General features: G+C 48.0%; 1 protein-coding gene across 5 annotated transcripts in view; it reads left to right on the forward strand.

Moving 5' to 3' along the window:
* The window catches only part of LHPP (phospholysine phosphohistidine inorganic pyrophosphate phosphatase), a 69,893-nt gene that overhangs the window by 41,626 nt on the left and 11,250 nt on the right, over nt 1–17,017 (forward strand). Inside the window, exons 7-8 of one of the 5 annotated variants that reach the window (XR_014884804.1) lie at nt 4,356–7,598; nt 8,583–8,921. The exons of 3 other annotated variants lie outside the window; for them this stretch is intronic. Coding sequence is in view for 1 of the 2 variants with exons in the window: in XM_085229775.1 (XP_085085901.1) it covers nt 8,583–8,586 (4 nt within the window). In the remaining variant the exon portion in view is untranslated. Of the gene's footprint in view, nt 1–4,355; nt 7,599–8,582; nt 8,922–17,017 lie in introns of those variants that run through there. One more of the 5 variants, XM_085229775.1, reaches the window with a different exon arrangement.

Raw genomic sequence — 17,017 nt, forward strand, 5'->3', positions numbered from 1 at the left:
TCATGGGGAAAAATGGCAGGAGGTGCCACTCGCTTTATTAAAGTTTGCCATGTGTCCCATTTCCTTGAGCAGAACTCAAGGAAGAGGCAGTGAGAAGAGGCATGGGAAGAAACAGGAATAGCCAAATTAAGTAAGTTGGAGGAAAAAACACATGATGATTCCCAAGAACAGATCAGAGCACAGTCAGAGAGCCCAGGACCATTCAAGTGTTAACCATGGTTATAAGAGCTGGAAAATGGAGGAAAGAGCTTAAATGGGAGATAAAAAGGATATCCCCACATGACATTTTATAACATGATGGAATAAGATTTGTCAGATACTCGAAGTATCAGCATTAGCGGGTTTTTTATTCAGAGGGCTCAGATGACCTCCTTGTGGTTGGATTTGATGATCTTTAAGTCTTTTCCAACCCGAGCAATTCTATAATTCTCTGATCCTATGAGCATGTTTTCAGAGTGCTGCTGTGCTGTGGTGAACCTTCTGTCCCGAAGATATTTGCACATCACATGTAGCTTTGGGAAGGTTTCCTTGCACAAGAAACCAACATCCACTTTGCAGTACCTGGGGACCCTGCTCCAGCAGCCAGTCCATGTGCATCAGCCCTCACATGCAGTCCCATAAGACAGGCAGAATTTGGCTTTGCATATACTAAGGAATGAAAGAATAAATAAATAATCTTTCTTGGCCTTTGCAATTCGCCATTTATAGTCATGCAACAAAATCCTGCATTCTGGTTTTCAGAGAGCCTGGGGATGGCTCCAGGCAGGGGAGCCTCTCCATCACTGGGGTGGGAGCTTTGTCTGGGCACAGGGCAACATCTGCCTGGTGGGAAAAGCTAAAAGGAGCCCACTCTCTGTGAAAGCCACAGGGAAGCCATCCAACAGCAGCTCCCTTTTGAGTTATCCTTGTCTGGTTTCCACATTGCTCAGAAATATATGAACAGAAAGGCCAAAAGGGCTCGTGTGAGGGCAGCACAGTCCTCTGTTCGGCTCACAGAAGGGTTGAACTATGGTCCCATGGATTGATTGGGCTCATTGCATCTATTAGGTAGGTCTGGCTTTTGAGCAAGATTCACCTGCATGTTTCATTGCCAAAAAAAAAAAAAAAAAAAAAGCCACTTTAAAATGATGAAATAGTAAAAGAAACATCCGTTCACATTCCTGTTTTGCAGATGGTCATACTTGACACTCTTGGGAAAGAGGAGCTTGTTTTAGCTTTTCGGGGAGCTGTACTTTCTTTATTTGGTGCATGCATGTGCCTGAGTTGAGTTATCTCAGCCAAAGTGAAGTTCCTTTGCTTTGTTTCTTTTTTGTCGTTTCTAGCATCTCATTTCTGGGGCTGTGAGAACAGCCACCCATGGTGACTTCTGTTCAACACCTGAAGATAGTTTTCAGCTCATCTGCTTTCAGTGAATCACTTAAGAACAGGTTGCCCAGAGAGGCTGTGGATGCCCCGTCCATCCCTGGAGGTGTTCAAGGCCAGGTTGGATGGGGCCCTGGGCAGCCTGGGCTGGTATTAGATATGGAGGTTGGCAGCCCTACATGTGGCAGGGGGTTGGAGATTCGTGATCCTTGAGGTCCCTTGCAACCCAAGCTATTCTATGATTCTATGGTTCTACGGTTCTGTGATTCTACGGTTCTATGATTAAGCATGCACTCATCTTTAACAAAGCTGAAATCTCATTCCCTAAGAGAAGGACAAGCTCAAGGATCTTGGTGAAAAAGGAGAGATGTGCTGAGATGTGAGGTTCAGTGTTCAGCCCAACTCCTTGAAATAGCCATCCTACAGAATAAACTCATTTGTTTCTGGTTAGCTCTCCATGTAATCCACTGATAGTACAAAATACAATTAGCGAATCAGGGCTTCACTGGATCATTTTGTCCCATCCTCTGCCCCAAAGCTTGAGCTGAGAAAGGTCTCGGGGAGGAGATTGTCCGGCAGCAGAGCTGTTGAACAACACGTCCTGGCACCCCGCTGTGCTCGGTGAGGATGCCTGCTCAGAAGCAGAGGCTTTAGCTGCCCGAGCAGCGCATTACGGCCCTTAGGAATACCCCACATTGCTGCTCTCATATGAACCCGGATGGAAGGCTTTTTATCTAAAACCAGAACTGCATGAAAATTAGCTGGGGCTGGGGAAGCAGCATCTGTGTTATCTTTTTCTTAACCCTGCTTTACCTCCTCTCAACATGTAAATCCTGTTGCTAATGCGATTTATTGCGCAGAAACCTCAGGAGCAAAATCTGCAGATTTTAGAGGGACTTACAGCTCTGTTTTCTCAGTGAATCGTATCATTCCTATTCAGCTTATTTTGCTGCGATGTGCACCTAAAGTCGTGCAATTGTGAACCTTCCTAGTTCTTACCAGAGTCATTCAGTGATATTTCTGTGCACATAAATGTACCCCAGCCCTAAGTAAATGTATCCTCTGTTCACAAGTACTTCCCACTGGTGGCTATTACTCTGCTCTGGACAATGGCATTCCAAAATCAAAGAGCTCTGCACAGGAACATTGCAGACCTGTGCCCATTGAAGACCTGTGCCCATCTGATGGAAGCACTGGCTTTTTTTTTTTTTTTTTTTTTTTGGACACTTTCATTTCTGGTTATTGTTGCCCTGAAGTCCTGTCATTTCAGACATGGAGCTCTCTGGCCTTGAATTTGACCAGCTCATCTCCTTAGTCTCGTTTCATGGTGTTCAGAGTGTTGGGTTGCTTGGACATGGCCACTTCTAGCTGCAGGCTCTCTCCTTTCTGGGGCTGCCAATGTGAGCGATGTTATCTTACACTCATGTGCTCACCTTATAGTTTTCTATCCCTCCAGCTCTTGCCAGCTTAATAGGACCATAATTAGGTTTACTCCCTGCAGTATTCCCCTCGGTGCTACCCACTCTCAGCCCTGCTCATTACACCTCTCCGAGGTGACAAGTGCAGCTCCCAATGGGCTCAAACTCTCTCTGTCCGTCTTGTACAGTCCTGCCATGGACTTGCAAGTTAAGCAAGATGGATTTGTAAATCAACTTGTGTATTCTAACATAAGCTTTCCTCCCTCTATTAATATAGGACACACTGCTGTATGTATAATCGAGGATTCAAAATACCAGATAAATACTAGTTTCTAACCTGGTGAATACAACCAGTTCTCAAGGAAAGCTCTGTAATGAGGTTGGTTTTGCCAAGTTAAGCAATCAGAAGTGAGATTAGTCTGGAACTGAAGTCTCTGATGATGGGGTGACACGGGTGGCAGGGCTCAGCAGCAGGAAGGTGGTGGCCGGTTGAGAAAGGCTCTGCTGGTCCCAGACTCCATTCCCAGGTGGTAGCTTGGGTTGAGAGAGTTGGACGGCGTTTTTTCCAAAGAACAAATGTTAACAAGCTGCTGTGTCAGGATCTAGAGGAATAGGCAGGGATAAAATATAGGCAGGTGGGTTTGAGTGACACAGACTGGGATGCCTTGGATGGGTAAATTTCATGACAGCACCAACCTGGTGATGTATCCAAGAGCCAACCATGCCACTAAATGCACGTGTTGAGAGCCTGGCTTGTTTCAAGCGGGACCCAAATGAGGTATTTTGATGACAGGAAGCCTTCATTCAAACTGGCCTAAGTATCATCCCGTATGCTAGTTCACGGCACCCTGAATCATAACCACAAGCTCTTCCTGAACTCACACATTTTCCTCCTCAACCATTTTTGAGCAACTGCTGCTCTTACAGAGCACCTCCACCACTCTTCAGAGCTGCTTTGCAGAGGACAGGAGCTGCATATTGCTAGGTTCTCCTTGCAGCTATGGGAAAGGCAGCCTGGAGAGCTCAATCCAGCCCTGTGCCTGATGGGGCTTCTTTTGAGGGCTGGGGGAGCAACGAAACCAGTTGGGCTGTTTCTCTAATAACAAGTCGTGACACCAAATTTAAATAAATGGGGCACCAGCCCGTCTGTGCCAGGCTGCCCAGATGCTTGAGCTGTCCAAGTCTGCCCTGTGGTTTTGGGATTCCTGTTAGAAATAAGTTTGTATTTCCCCCTGTAAGTACCTTTCTGAGCATCACTGGGAGAAAAGGGATCACAATCATTAAAAGAGTTATTTGGTAGCTGGAGAGGCCTCAGGCTTTTTGACTTTGTAAACGTGTCACTTCTAGTAGGAACTGAGTGGAGACATCACCTATAACCAATAGCATTTCCCTGCCTGGAGCAGCATTCAGGGAAAGGGAAAAAACAGCGTACTTTGACTTAGAGAAGCACAGAAACAGGTGCTGCCAAAAGAGTGGAAGAAATTAACTCCAGATCTTTCCAGGGATAATGTTTCCAATCTCCTCTTCACTTGGCTTTAAAAACTTTGATTAAAGTAGGTCAATTCCTCCTCTCAGCAATGCGAGCACCGGCACAGGACCTGCAGGACTGCAGCATTCCAACCCTGTGGTCTCTGGAGCTCTGCCTTTTCCCTGGCCAGCTTTACCCATCTCCCACTGAAGCACAAGCACTCAGCACCTTTTGCCCGTGGCTGCTGGTAGCAGTGAGTGATGTTTGCTCTCTATCAGATTGTTGCAAGGTAACAATGACTTTTCCTCTCCACACTTTGAGTCCAAAAGCAGGGGAACAAGTAATGGAGCATGGAAATCACAATCCAGATCTACATTCTGCCTGTTTCTGACTGCACAAAAAAACCTTATCTGGATGCATCATGGTAACACAAATCCACTTGGATGAAGAAGCAAATTAAGTGCTGTGGGCTTAGACAACACATACATATTTTCAACTATTGGACCCCAAACAACCATTAAATCTCTTTTTGATGGCTGATGAATGTTACACATTTTTGTTTTAATTAGAGCAAGATTGTAATCCATACTTCAGTTAAGTTCATTACACTTATAAACCTAATACAATCAGAAGATCAATTGGTCATTAGCTAAGTAAGTCTACTGTAATTAACATTTACAGAAAACTTCTAATTGCGTGTCTGTCCTTCACAGCAGGTAATGTGGGAAGTGGGGCTTTCTTCCCTTCCACTGCTGGTGTAGTGGAATCCATTTGCAGGGAATGTACTGTGTGTCCTTGGCTTGTGACCAGTTAAACTCTGTTTGTAAGAGTTAGCTGGAAAAGACAGCAGCTGCACCAAAGGCACCAAACCCCAGAGAGCTTCCTGATATTGCCCATCCTCACTCAGGGCAGCTGGCTGAGCTGGATGGGCTGGATGAGCATCCTGCTGCTCTCATTGAGATCACGATGGCAAGCTCCAATGGGTGCAGTGGTTTCTCAATGGAAAGTGGAGCTGGAAGATGCTCAGGGAAGACCTTATGGCTTTCTATGACTACCTGAAAGGAGGTTGAGTGAGTGTGGGTGAGCTTTTGCTTCCAGGTAACAGCGATAGAATGAGAGGTCACGGCCTCATGCTGCATCAAGGGAGGCTCAGGTTGGATGTTAGGAACAATATATTCTCTGAAAGAGCAGTGAGGCCCTGGCACAGCTGCCCAGGGAGTATTGGGATCACTGTCCCTGGTGGTGTTCCAGACCCTCAGGGATGTGGCAATGAGGGACGTGGGCAGCGGGCATGGTGGGGGTGGCTGGGCATCTGAGAAGTCTTTTCCAATCTTAAGGATTCTGTGGTTCTATGATTTCACACCCTGCTCTGCTGTGGCATCCCGGCATAGCACAGCAGAAGCTCATGGGACAGCCTCAGCTAGTCAGTGAACCACAGGACAGCTGGAGCAGCAGCCATCATCCTCCCTGCTAATTAGCACTCTGAATTCAATTAGTGTCATCAGCCAAGCGGGATCTGTCTGCTCCAGGGATGCTCACAAAGAAAGAGCTCTCCCAGTGCTGCACCACAACACAGAAGGGGTTTAGTGGCCATACTTGGGACAGGCTGCATGACATGAGCTCACCTAGGAAAGAACAGCAGCAGTACTGCAGTGTGGTGACACAACAGCCCCTGTGCTCTGCTGGGTGGGCACTGACACCCACACCGAGTGGTCTGGTAGGGGTCACAGAACAGCTGTGGCTTTTGGCTGAGCTGTGACAGCAAAGTGATCCCTTTCACAGGGGGAAGCCCCTAGATCTCTTCCAGAATTGCTTCTCCACAGATAATAACGAATAGTCCCTTCATACTTAGTGACTGGGGAGTGCTGCTTTGGCCTCCCTGAGAAAAATTAGCATCCCTCCTCGAAGGGACAGAATTATGCTTCTTCCTTATGCAGACTGCATAATTCACCATAATTTTATTATCTCTGTGCACTCAGAAATACACCACATGGCTCTTCTGTAAGTGGAGAAGATAAGAGGCTACACCAGCATGAATTTTCTTTAATAAGATTACACTATGATAATAGGCTACTGGAATAATTTAGCTCCTAATGATTTTGTTCTTTCTTGCTTTCCCCATGATCAAGGGCAATATGCATTAAAGTTGCAGAGGCTTTTTTAATTATGCAGTAGTAAGTATATATATTTTGTGTAGCAGCTTTAATGATTCAAAGGGAACTTTTGTTTTTGTGGGAAGTACTTATTTGGTGCTGCCACATTCAAAGCCATGCGTGTGTGAGCACTCGTGGGCACATGGTCTCATTTCTGCAATATACCGGCCTTGGTTTTTTTGTGGGAAAAATCCAAGTGTTGAAACATAACACAGCCAACCGAGCTGTCTGGAAGGGGATCAAACTTGCGATGCTTTAATCTGATTTAAAAGTATATATTTAACATTATGAACTGCTTCTTCGCGCGGTTGAGTTGCCCAACATCAGGCATTCAAATCAGGAAATGTTGGCTTGCATCCCTCAGGGCCTCAGTTTCCCCTTCAGAAAAACAAATGGAAGAATGGTTGGGACTTCTAACCTGCCTGAGTGCTTCTCCCACTCAGTTTATATTGCAGCACGGAAGTGCCAAGAGGTTTTGTTCCCTGATGTTTGCAAAGCTCTGTAAGATCTTTAAAGAAAGAAAGCAAAGTATTATTTTAACATTCCTCCGCTGATTTCCAAGCCAGTGCTGGGTAACTGCTGTCACCTGGATTGCATCCAGTCCTGGGAGAGTAATGGGAGCTGCAGTCCCACCTGGCACTGATGGCTTTTCTCTCTCCATGTTTGTTTGCCCTTCGGTGCTATCTGAACCAACTCTGCTAAATGTCAGCCTCCCTCAGATCGCCCCTTTCTGGCCCAAATACAGCTTAATTTGCTCTGATTTGAACAATGGCCCTTCGGTTTAATTTATATCAACGCAGTTCCTGCCTTAAGCTGGGAGGGTGGAGGCTGAGTGTCACCCAATCCATCAGTCAGAGCCGGATGTCGCTTTGCAATTAATAGATGGTTTGTACAGACTGGAGTGGAAGGAAGCAGAACTCTGTGCTCAAACACTTTTGAGGTTTCCCTGTTTGTTTCCTCTTAAAAGACTTCTCGCAGAGACATGCCCCCCCCCACAGTCATGTCTTGCTGGGGAAGAACAGCTGCCTTAGCTGACGTCATCCAGAGGGCAGAATCCACACCAGCTAGCAAATGGTGGTCAGCATTTATCCCTTCTCCAAGGGTCTCTCCAGGTCCACGTGGAGAAGGGGAAGAGAGGTGTCCAAGCTTTGGAGCCCTGTAAATGATGAGGGATTCTCAGCAGACGATGTTTGCGAGGTATGATGGTGGGGAATGTACTCCAGCTGGGATTTGATGTTTGGGGAGTGATGGAGGGCAACCTCCTTTCAAGCATCATCCTGCTGTGCTTGCTAGGGGGAGGGTTGTGTAACCCAGCACTGGGAAATGCATTAGCTGCCTGAGCTCTGCCTGCACGAGGTCTCTCACTCCTTTTCCAGCAGATGGGAAATAGGAGCAGAAGTTTTCCAGCTGGAAGAGGCAGTGGAATCGTGGATCTGGGAAATAGGAAAGGAGTGAGAGAGCTGTCCTTCCCACACAGCAGTGGTGGCAAAAGCCTTTCTCTGCTGCCCTTAACCCCATCTGGCAAGGGTAGAGCTCAGTGAGCACGTCCTGCAGCCATTCCCCTGCCAACAACTCCAAACTGAGCCCTTCAGTTAGGAGCTGGCTTTTCACTTGCAGCTTATCTGGAAAGCTAAATCGGAGCCCAGATGGCTTAGAAAACCCCAACGAGGTCCAACCTGGACACAGCTCTTGCCATGCACATTCCCATGCTCTTTCAGCAGGCTGGGGCCTCTCTGCCAAGTGTGATTTCAGAGGAAGCTTGGAAGGAAAGCCCGGCCCCTCTGTTATCCTTTCTTCAGAGAACTTCTGGTGCCCGTGCCATGGGCAGAATAGCTGAGAGAAAGGGCTTTCGTGGAGCTGGGAGCCAGGTCCCCTGTCCTAGGATGTGCCCTCTTCCTCCATGAATCACTCCATAATTGAGATTAAGACTCTTGAGGACAAAGGGGACAAAACAGCTGCCTCTCAGAGCTGTTATTCCGCTCCCTGTCATCATTTGTTTTGTTCATAGGTCTGCAGGCATGTTTTGTGTGTAGCCCAGGGCTTTCATCCCTGAGTTCCGCTGCATTATTTCGGGGCATTGGTATGCATACCTGCATGGGGTAGGACTGCCACTGCTCCCAAACGTGGATGCATGTCAGAAGCAAAGCAGTTTACGTGTGTACACATCTTCATTGCCTGCAGGTGAGCCAAAACCCACGCAAGCTGGAATGTTAAAATGTACCCTTCACTTTGCCAAGAGGGACGGATGCTCAGGGACTGTGAAAGTGCCCGAGGAACCAAAACTGTCCTGGGATGCTGATACCTCTGCTGCTGGCTGCATTGCTGCACACACCAGGAGCTCAGAGGTGGCTTTGCAAGGTGCAGTGCTTGCAGCAAGCACACGTGTGTGCTCCGAGCGAGAGCCGGGCGCCTGCAGTGTGGGGCTGAGCTGCTGGCAGCCGGAGCGCTTCCTCCTCCTGACTCGCTGGAAAACATGACTTCTAATTAAAGCCAGATTATTAGTCTTGGCCTCTATTGTTAGCGTTTGCGTTTGGGGTTTTCTTCTTATTTTTTTTTTTTTTTTTTAGTCCCTTTAAAATGTCTGGAGAGATGCTATCAAGGTCGATTTGTTTGTGATAGAGGAAACGCTTTCACACGGCGGCTAAACGTTGTCGGAAAAGAGCAAAATTAATAGCTGCTGGCTTAATCCTGATTAAACTGGCAGCTGGGAGATATTGATCAGCATGTTCACAGCAAACTATCCGCCTCTAATTCACACAGTCAACGAGCGGAGGGCTCCAGTTGCCTTAACCCTCTGCGTGTGCTGGGCAGCTTGACTGACAGCAGGATTCCCAGCGTATCCGCACACCTCACGCCTCGTGCCACGTGCTGTGCTGCACTGCTAGGAAACGGTCGTGCAGGTGGCTTTGGTCTGGCAGTAAGCGAATCTTGGACCCGTTCCCAGGTTTGCTGTGTGTAAGAACTCTGCTGCTGCTCCCACTGCTGCCGGCTTTTTTCCCACCCATCTTTTTTGCTTCTGCCATCGGATTTCTGGGGATGGGTAGCAGGAGGATGCACCCAGCATCCCGGCCCACCTGTTTGATGTGCTTTGACCCTCAAAGTCATAAACCAGAAAGTGACGCTGAGGCTGCCAGGAGAGGGGAGGGGGATCAACCCGCCTGACTTTCCAGCTCAGGTGCTTTATTATTCTCCCCAAACACATGTTCCACGTTAGAGGTCATGCATTCTCACTGTGGACACTGCCAGGCTGTGTTTCCAAGCAAAACAAATCGCTTTGTCTTAAATATTCATAAGGTCGCTGTGTTTATGGGCCTTAGCTGCTGCACTATGGTTGGGTTTCTTAGCTTTTGCCTCTGATGACCAAGTTACAATCACAGAATCATTAAGGTTGGAAAAGACCTCTAAAATCACCAACCCCAGCTCACCCCCACTATGCCCACTGCCCACATCCCTCAGTGCCACATCTCTGTGGTTCTGGAACACCTCCAGGGATGGTGTCCTCCCCCCCACCCTCCCTGGGCAGAGCCAATGCCAATGCATCACAGCTCCTTCTGAGAACAAATTGCTCCCAACACCCAACCTGAACCCCCCCCCGGTGCACACCGAGTGCTGTGCCACCCTTCCCAGGTCTTTGGGCAGAGGGATGTGAAAAGCATTTCTTCCCCAAACTGTGCTTCAGGGTGGCATCAGACATCACGTTTGTTTTTCTGCAAAGTGCTATTTTTACGTTACTAGGCTTCCTGTGAGGTTTAATCCTGTGACATTTCGGTCTTCTGATAGAATAGCTGGTAAGGGGAATTCATAAGACACTGACACTAATAACAGCAGGACCAGTGGCTGCTCCTCGTGTGTATCGTATTAGGATTGTGCAGATGACAGGAGGAAATTTGCCTCTGGACTCAGGATCCTGTACACCTGACCTTTCACCTAAAGCCCAAATTGGGGACAAGTGACCCTGAGCACCTGAGCTCAGCACACGGCTCCCAACGTGCCCAAGAGGTGACATCTGTCTTCAGCACTTCTCCATGAGGACACATGGCCATGGCTCCCATGCTAGAACACCCAGCAGCAGTGATCCCCCACAGCAATGATCCCCCACAGCCTCCAGGCCATGCTCCTGCTCAGTTTTCTTGCACATATGGTCAGAAATGTGCTTTCCATGAAGGTATATCAGCTCTATGGTGGCTCAGTGATCGTCATGGGTCCCTTCCAGCTTGGGACATTCTACGATGCTACAATATCTAGTTTTATCCTTGGAAAAGCCTCATGTAAAACTGTTGTTGGAGTTACCATAACCGTGGGAATAGTAATACCAGGTCCAATCTAGACTTCCTTCTTCATGGTGGATCTCAGCGCTGATCCACTTGCACAGCACTTCTGGAAAAGATCAGTGTTTATTTCTCCAATGTCAGATGACAAACTATTTTTCCACTGAGCAAGAAAGAGGCACAGAAGGAAGTGACCTCCCCAGTACCTCCGGCAGCACCGCAGCCAGAAATAGCAGCTGGCCCCTCCCCGTGCTCCCATCCACCCCTGCTCTGCTCCTGTACCGTTCACCTCGCATTGGATGGGATGGGGATTCCTCACCCTCCCAGGTATCCAAACAGAGATATTTCTCCAGATGTTCCTCCTCATGGCACGTGACAGCCTTGCTTGAATGTCCATTGTATGTTATAAAGATAGGCACTATTATAATCGCTGTCCTTGGGCAAACAAGCTCAGGCTTCCTGTTTTCCTTGTCAACCTTATTTCTCCAAATGTTCTCCTGTAGGTGCATCACACAATAGCTGACTTTCAGCCTACACTTGTATCCTCTGCCATCTGGTCTGGATGATAGATTGCGGTTGGATGGCTTCTCTCCAGGATGCTGACCATCCCTTATGTGTGAGCACAGGGCCAACTCATCCTCCTTGCATCCAAATTTAGGAAACGAGTGCATTAGCAGCAGATGAGACACGGAGCACCAACATATGAAACCTATCTGCCATAGGTGAGCGGAGTTAACCTGTTTAACAGCTGGGGACACAGGCATAAATCAAAAGTCTTGGCAAAGTGATGGAGCTCTGGCTTTACTGTGGAGTGTGGCTGTTCTCTTTTTCACACAGCAGAGACTGTTCTCATCTCTGAGATTTTAGACTGTTTGTACATTCAGGCTTTGGTGTCCTTTCTGTACGCCTTGTTTGGTGGCTTCACTCTGCTCTCTTTTGGCAGCATGCTTTGGTCTCAGAAAGCACAGTGTTGGCAAATGCTCGTTCTGTCACTCCACAGGGGACAAGACTTCTGCAAGGAATACTTTAGCATATTTGCAATTGAATTTTCTTCATTCCAGCCTGGACATGTACGGCTTTTCTTTGCTGACTATTCAGTCATTGAGCACTTGTAACTGACCACAGCATTTTTGTACTCAGCAGAATGCTTTCAGGTCCTGTTGAGGTGCCTGGTGAATGGGGTGTGTGCTGACAAGCAGTGCCAAGAGCATTCATGCCTCTTGCTGCTCTTTACCTCTGAGTGTGGTGCCAGGATTGAACAAGAGTCTGCTCTTTCCATAACCGGCAACTGCCTGGGCATTCTGGGCATTGCAGGCACTGACATCAGGCAACGTTGTGGTAATGGTAGAACCATGAGAGCTGGAGAAGATCTCTAAGAGTCCCAAGCCCAACCCCAGCCCACCCCCACCGTGCCCACTGCCATCAGTGCCACATACCCACAGCTCTGGAACACCTCCAGGGACAGTGACAGTGACCCCACCACCTCCCCCAGCCTGTGCCAATACCTCATCACTTTTTCGGAGAAGAAATTGTTCCTAATACCTAACTTGAACCTCCCCACATGCAACTTAAGGCCACTACCTCTCGTCCTACCACCTGGGAGAAGAGTTCTCCTATGTTCTCCTATGCTAGGCTCACATTTGCTTTTGAATGTTTGGTGACATTTGCTTCCTGCATTTTGCATGTCACATGGACAAGTAAGTGATAATGTGGGCAGATAGGTTGGTTATTTTAACATCTGGGGGCAAAAGAGGGAAATGCAGTCTAGGGGGTGGCTGAATTATCCATCAGGTGAGAAAGCAGAGGTTGCTGCTGTTCCTGAAGTCTGCATGTTATTTCTGCTTGTTTTACTCCTCTGACATGCAATGGACATTGTGAATCTCCCCTCTGCCTTGGGCAGGATGAGTTTCATAGCAATTAAGAGGAAGCAGCTTTGTCTTTCATGTTTGATAGTGTGCATGCACGCATTCCCCCCTTCTTCATCTTGCAGCCGTGGTATCACTGACAGAATGACAGAAAGTGTTCAGTGCACAGAACTATTAAAGACGTAGCTCAGATGGTGCTGATGGGAGCATGACATCTCCTGAATAATTTATTTTAACAGGGAAGATTTGTAACACTTAAGTATTAGCAGAACTCTTTGTTTTAACTCTTTCTGGGGTGGATGCTCGTGGCTCACACGTTAGGTCAAGCAGAGGCTGGCCTGTTTGAGCACACAGTGGGCATCTGCTGTCAGCCAGAGCCACCACGTCTCTTGGAATTTCCAAGCATTTGGTCACGGTTAGTTTGAGGTCCTGCAGTTTGCACAGGAGCCTGAAGGAAGGAGAGTGCTCCGTGTCATTGTGACCCCAAGGCTTCAGAATGCCTAATAAGGCATTCTGGAGACTTGAGAGTACGTGCAAATGGTGTGCAGGTGGGAAAAAGGGACCTGGGGTGTGATTAGGTAACACGGAGTGTTTGCATTCCTCAGTGCACTGCTTCTCATTCACAGGTCTTCAGGTGTCTGAAGGCTGGGTGGTTTGGCTCTGTTTATACATGTTGCACTTGCAATATAGAGTAATTGGTTTGTGCAAGGTGACAGAGGCATCACTGAATGTGGATGCTAAAGGTAAGCCTTTGGGCTTTCCTTGCAGCGTCAGTCTTGGGGCTGCTGTGGCTGCTATCAGAGCCGGAGCACTTAGAGTGCAGGGTGTAGATCTGCAGGCACAAGGCTTGTTGTGCCGGGAGGAGCTCAGCAGAGGCCCTGCCATTGGCTCCTTGCATACGTTCAGTGGAAGCTTTGTGCAGGGGACATCCTTGCATACCAGCAAACAAGCCAAGTTTCCAAGCTTAATCTGGCATAAATACAGTAATGAGGTAGAGATCAGCTCTAGGGGTTTTATCAGTTTTATTCTTGGCTTCGGTGTTAAAAGGTCAAGATCATTTCGGTGATGATTACCAAAGAGGTCTCTTCCTCCCTCCTTTGTTTGGGCACAAGGCATTGCACACAGGGAAACAAATGCTGCGGTCGGCCTCCTGGGATCAGTTCCTACTGCAGTCAAAGGAAGTTCTCCACAGAAAGCAGGGCCCAGAACTGGCCCATACAGGATGGGCAAAGCCATTACTGAAGTTGCTGTATCCTCAGCCCGCATTCCCCAGGCGGCTGCTCCCTCCCCAGAGGGGCCAGGGCTGACTCTCCAGCAGCTGCTCTCCCCTTCAGTCTCATTGCTTTGCGATAGCTGACTCTGCTCTCCAACCTGGGAAGATTTTTCCTCAGTTCCAATTTTGGGGGGCATTAGCGATTTCTTCCAAACATTTCAAACTCGACGGTGATTTCCAAGAGCTGTATTACCTCCAGAGGAAACGCTCTGCATTTCTTTGGGTTTAGATTTCAAATGCATGGCTAAACTAAGCCCTATGGCTAGGATTGCTTCTAGGCAGATTGCGAGTCTCTGCACAAAGGTAGAGCCTGGAATATGCTCACAGCAATGACCTCTGTGTCACCATGAAGGACGTCCTTCACCAAGTGCCTTCACATTGGGTGGAAGAGGCTAGCAACGGTGAAACCATCGTTAACAAATGTTAGCAATCATAGCAACAGATTATTTGTTAATAAATGTGCACAAGCACACAGACCCCTGTCTTAAATGAGACTGATCTTTTCCATGTTTCCTGTCATGGTTAGAGCTGGTTTTCATGTTGTGTACTCTGCCACCTCAGTGTTTTGACTCCTTGTTTCTAAATGTCTTCATGTGGTGACATTACTGCCTAAGTTATTCAGTGCTTCTGAGAAATGATTGGTTGAGAAAGAGGCTTCTTGGTTTCAACCAGAAAAGAAATACTAAAATTATCTTTAGAAAGTGACTTTTATGAAGAACAGTTCATATGTGCCATAAAAGAACTCTGCATGAGATTTAAAAGGACTTATCATAGAACCATGCAATCATTTGAGTTGGAAGGGACCTTTAAAGGTCATCTGGCCCCACTTGCTGTGAGCAAGCAGCAAGCTGTCCTGCTGGCCTTCCCCAGCTGCTGGCAGAGCAACCTTTGGTCTGCAAAGTCCTGGTTTCTGCCACGAAGGTCAGCATGGATGTGTCCTCTCCCACCCCTCCGTGGAGTTCTGAGCTGGAGAAATGCAGCAGCTGCTGCAGAGTGCAATGAAACAGGGCTTAGGCTGGGAAGCGAGGGGGAATATTGCTCTGCTGGAAAACCGTAAGGAGAGGGTTATAAAATTATCAGGCCTGTAAATTCCAGATGTGAACCATATGATTGCAAAGCCCTTCCCTCTGTCCTTGCTGAAATCGACTCTCTGCTAAGCCTCAGCTGTGTCTGTCTGCCTTGAGAGCTCAGCTCTCCTGCCCCGTGTCGCACGCACAGTGGGTGCCTTGTGCTGGGAGTAAAAGGGCTTTTGAAAAAACATTATGCAACTGATGAAGTGTTTGCTTAGGATTAGGTGCCACAGTTAGTGTAAGCATTAAAAGTGTCCCTGGCCACCGTCCTGCACCGCAACTGCCTCATGTTTCCTCTCGTCTGATCTGAAGATGGATGGTCATCTGGTTTGAATGGTTTTTGTCCTATTCCCTGGGCAAAAAGAAAAAAAAAAAAAAAGAGGAAAAAAGAAAAAGAGGTACTTTTAAAGGTGGAAATGCACTCGGTGCAGCAATGCTGGGTCTATCAGTGTCTGAGCTGGGCTTGCTGGGAGCATTGCAGCACAAGTGCAGAAGAAGCAAGACTGCCTGGAAATAGTTTTGGGTTTTGTTTTGCAGTGAGGAAGCGTCCACGTGTTCGGGGCTGGAATGCAGCTCCATGTGGGAGCCTTTCCACTGCTGGGCTGAGGCCTGGGGACCTGTGTTGTCTTTCAGGGAACGATCGAGTTACACGCCTCGAGCTTTGCCATAGTAGCAGAGGAAGAGAGAGCACAAAGGTTATGGAAAACAAAACATTAATTTTCTTGACCAGCTGTGTTACAAGCAGAGCGCAGCTTATTTATACCCCTGGCATACCATCCGTAAATCAAGCCTGCTCTCCAGCAATGCATTTAATGAGAACTATTAAATGATTTCACGATGTACTCATCATTACCATCTGATAAAAACCAGCGCTCCCTCCAAGGACCAGGACTTTCCAGTCGCAGCTTTTACACTGGTTGGAAGTAGGTTCAGGGAAACAAAGCCCTCAGCAGCGTCAGTTGTGTTCTGCAAACGTCTCCCGGGTACATTGTGTCTGGCAGGATTGATCGTTCCTCAGGCCGAGCTCGGATTCTTTCAGCTTTTAATTAGGGAGATGGGCTGCTGACGTGAATAGCAGTTCGCTTTTATATAATACCTTTCACGTAGAAAATGCCCCGCTCACATCTCGCTTCCATCAGCCCGTGCAAATCTCAAAATAGATCGCTGAGGTCGGTGCTGGCCGAGCCAGGCTGGAACCCGGCCCGAGGTGCACAAAGGCAGTGGGAGCTGCAGGGCGGCCATGCACGGGCTGTGCACGCTCCTTGCTCTTGCAAACCAGGGTGTGTTTGCTGTCTGTGTGTGCAAATCAATCTGATGGGACGGATCCCCGCCCTGTGCTTCGTGCATGACATTACATCCAGGCACAGCAACCCCATCCCACAGCCACCAGAAGGTTGGCGGGGCGAGGAGCCCCTTCTGCTCCTGCATCCCACTTCCAGTGGGACAGCAGCATCCACGGCCCTGGAGCCCAGCCAGGTTTCCAAAGGGCCAGGCTGGAGCCGATTGCTGAGCACAGCCCTGTAAGGACTCCTTTGTCAAGGGCATAGTGAAGCATTAAAATCATGGGGATAGCTAATTTATGTGAGAAGGTTTTATATGAATCAATGGGGAGGGCATTGTTGCCCAGAGGCTTGCCCCTCTCTGAGTGTTTAATTGCTAATCAGAGGCTGGATTCAGCAGTTCCCATTATCTGACGCTTTCTATCTCGGTCAATAAAACTGGAGAGGCTCATGCTTTGTAACAAAGATGTTTATCTTGCCCAGATTTGTGGGAAGCAGCTATCATTTCTTGCCACAGAGCTTTAATGCTACAAACAGTCGTTGTGACTTAGTTTCAAGCTGTGCTTTGGAACGGGGGCTGGGAGGAGGCTGCCTAGGGCTCCAGGCTTCCTTTGGATTTAGACCTAAATAGCATCTTCCAGACTTATGTTGGTGAAATCGAGGTCCAAATGTTTCCTTGCTCTTCTGCCTCTCTTCCATTGGTAACTTTTAGCCCATTCAAGCAACTGGCCCCGTTGTCCCACATAGGGACAGTGGTGTTGGGTCACCCACTGGATATAGTGATCCAACCTTTATGATTCAACAAAGTTGTTGCCAGCACTGCTGGGCATCAGCACTCTGCAATCATAAGCTTGAACAGT

This window comes from Meleagris gallopavo, chromosome 8 (assembly GCF_905368555.1).
Source record: "Meleagris gallopavo chromosome 8, MGAL_WU_HG_1.1, whole genome shotgun sequence".
NCBI lineage: Eukaryota > Metazoa > Chordata > Aves > Galliformes > Phasianidae > Meleagris > Meleagris gallopavo.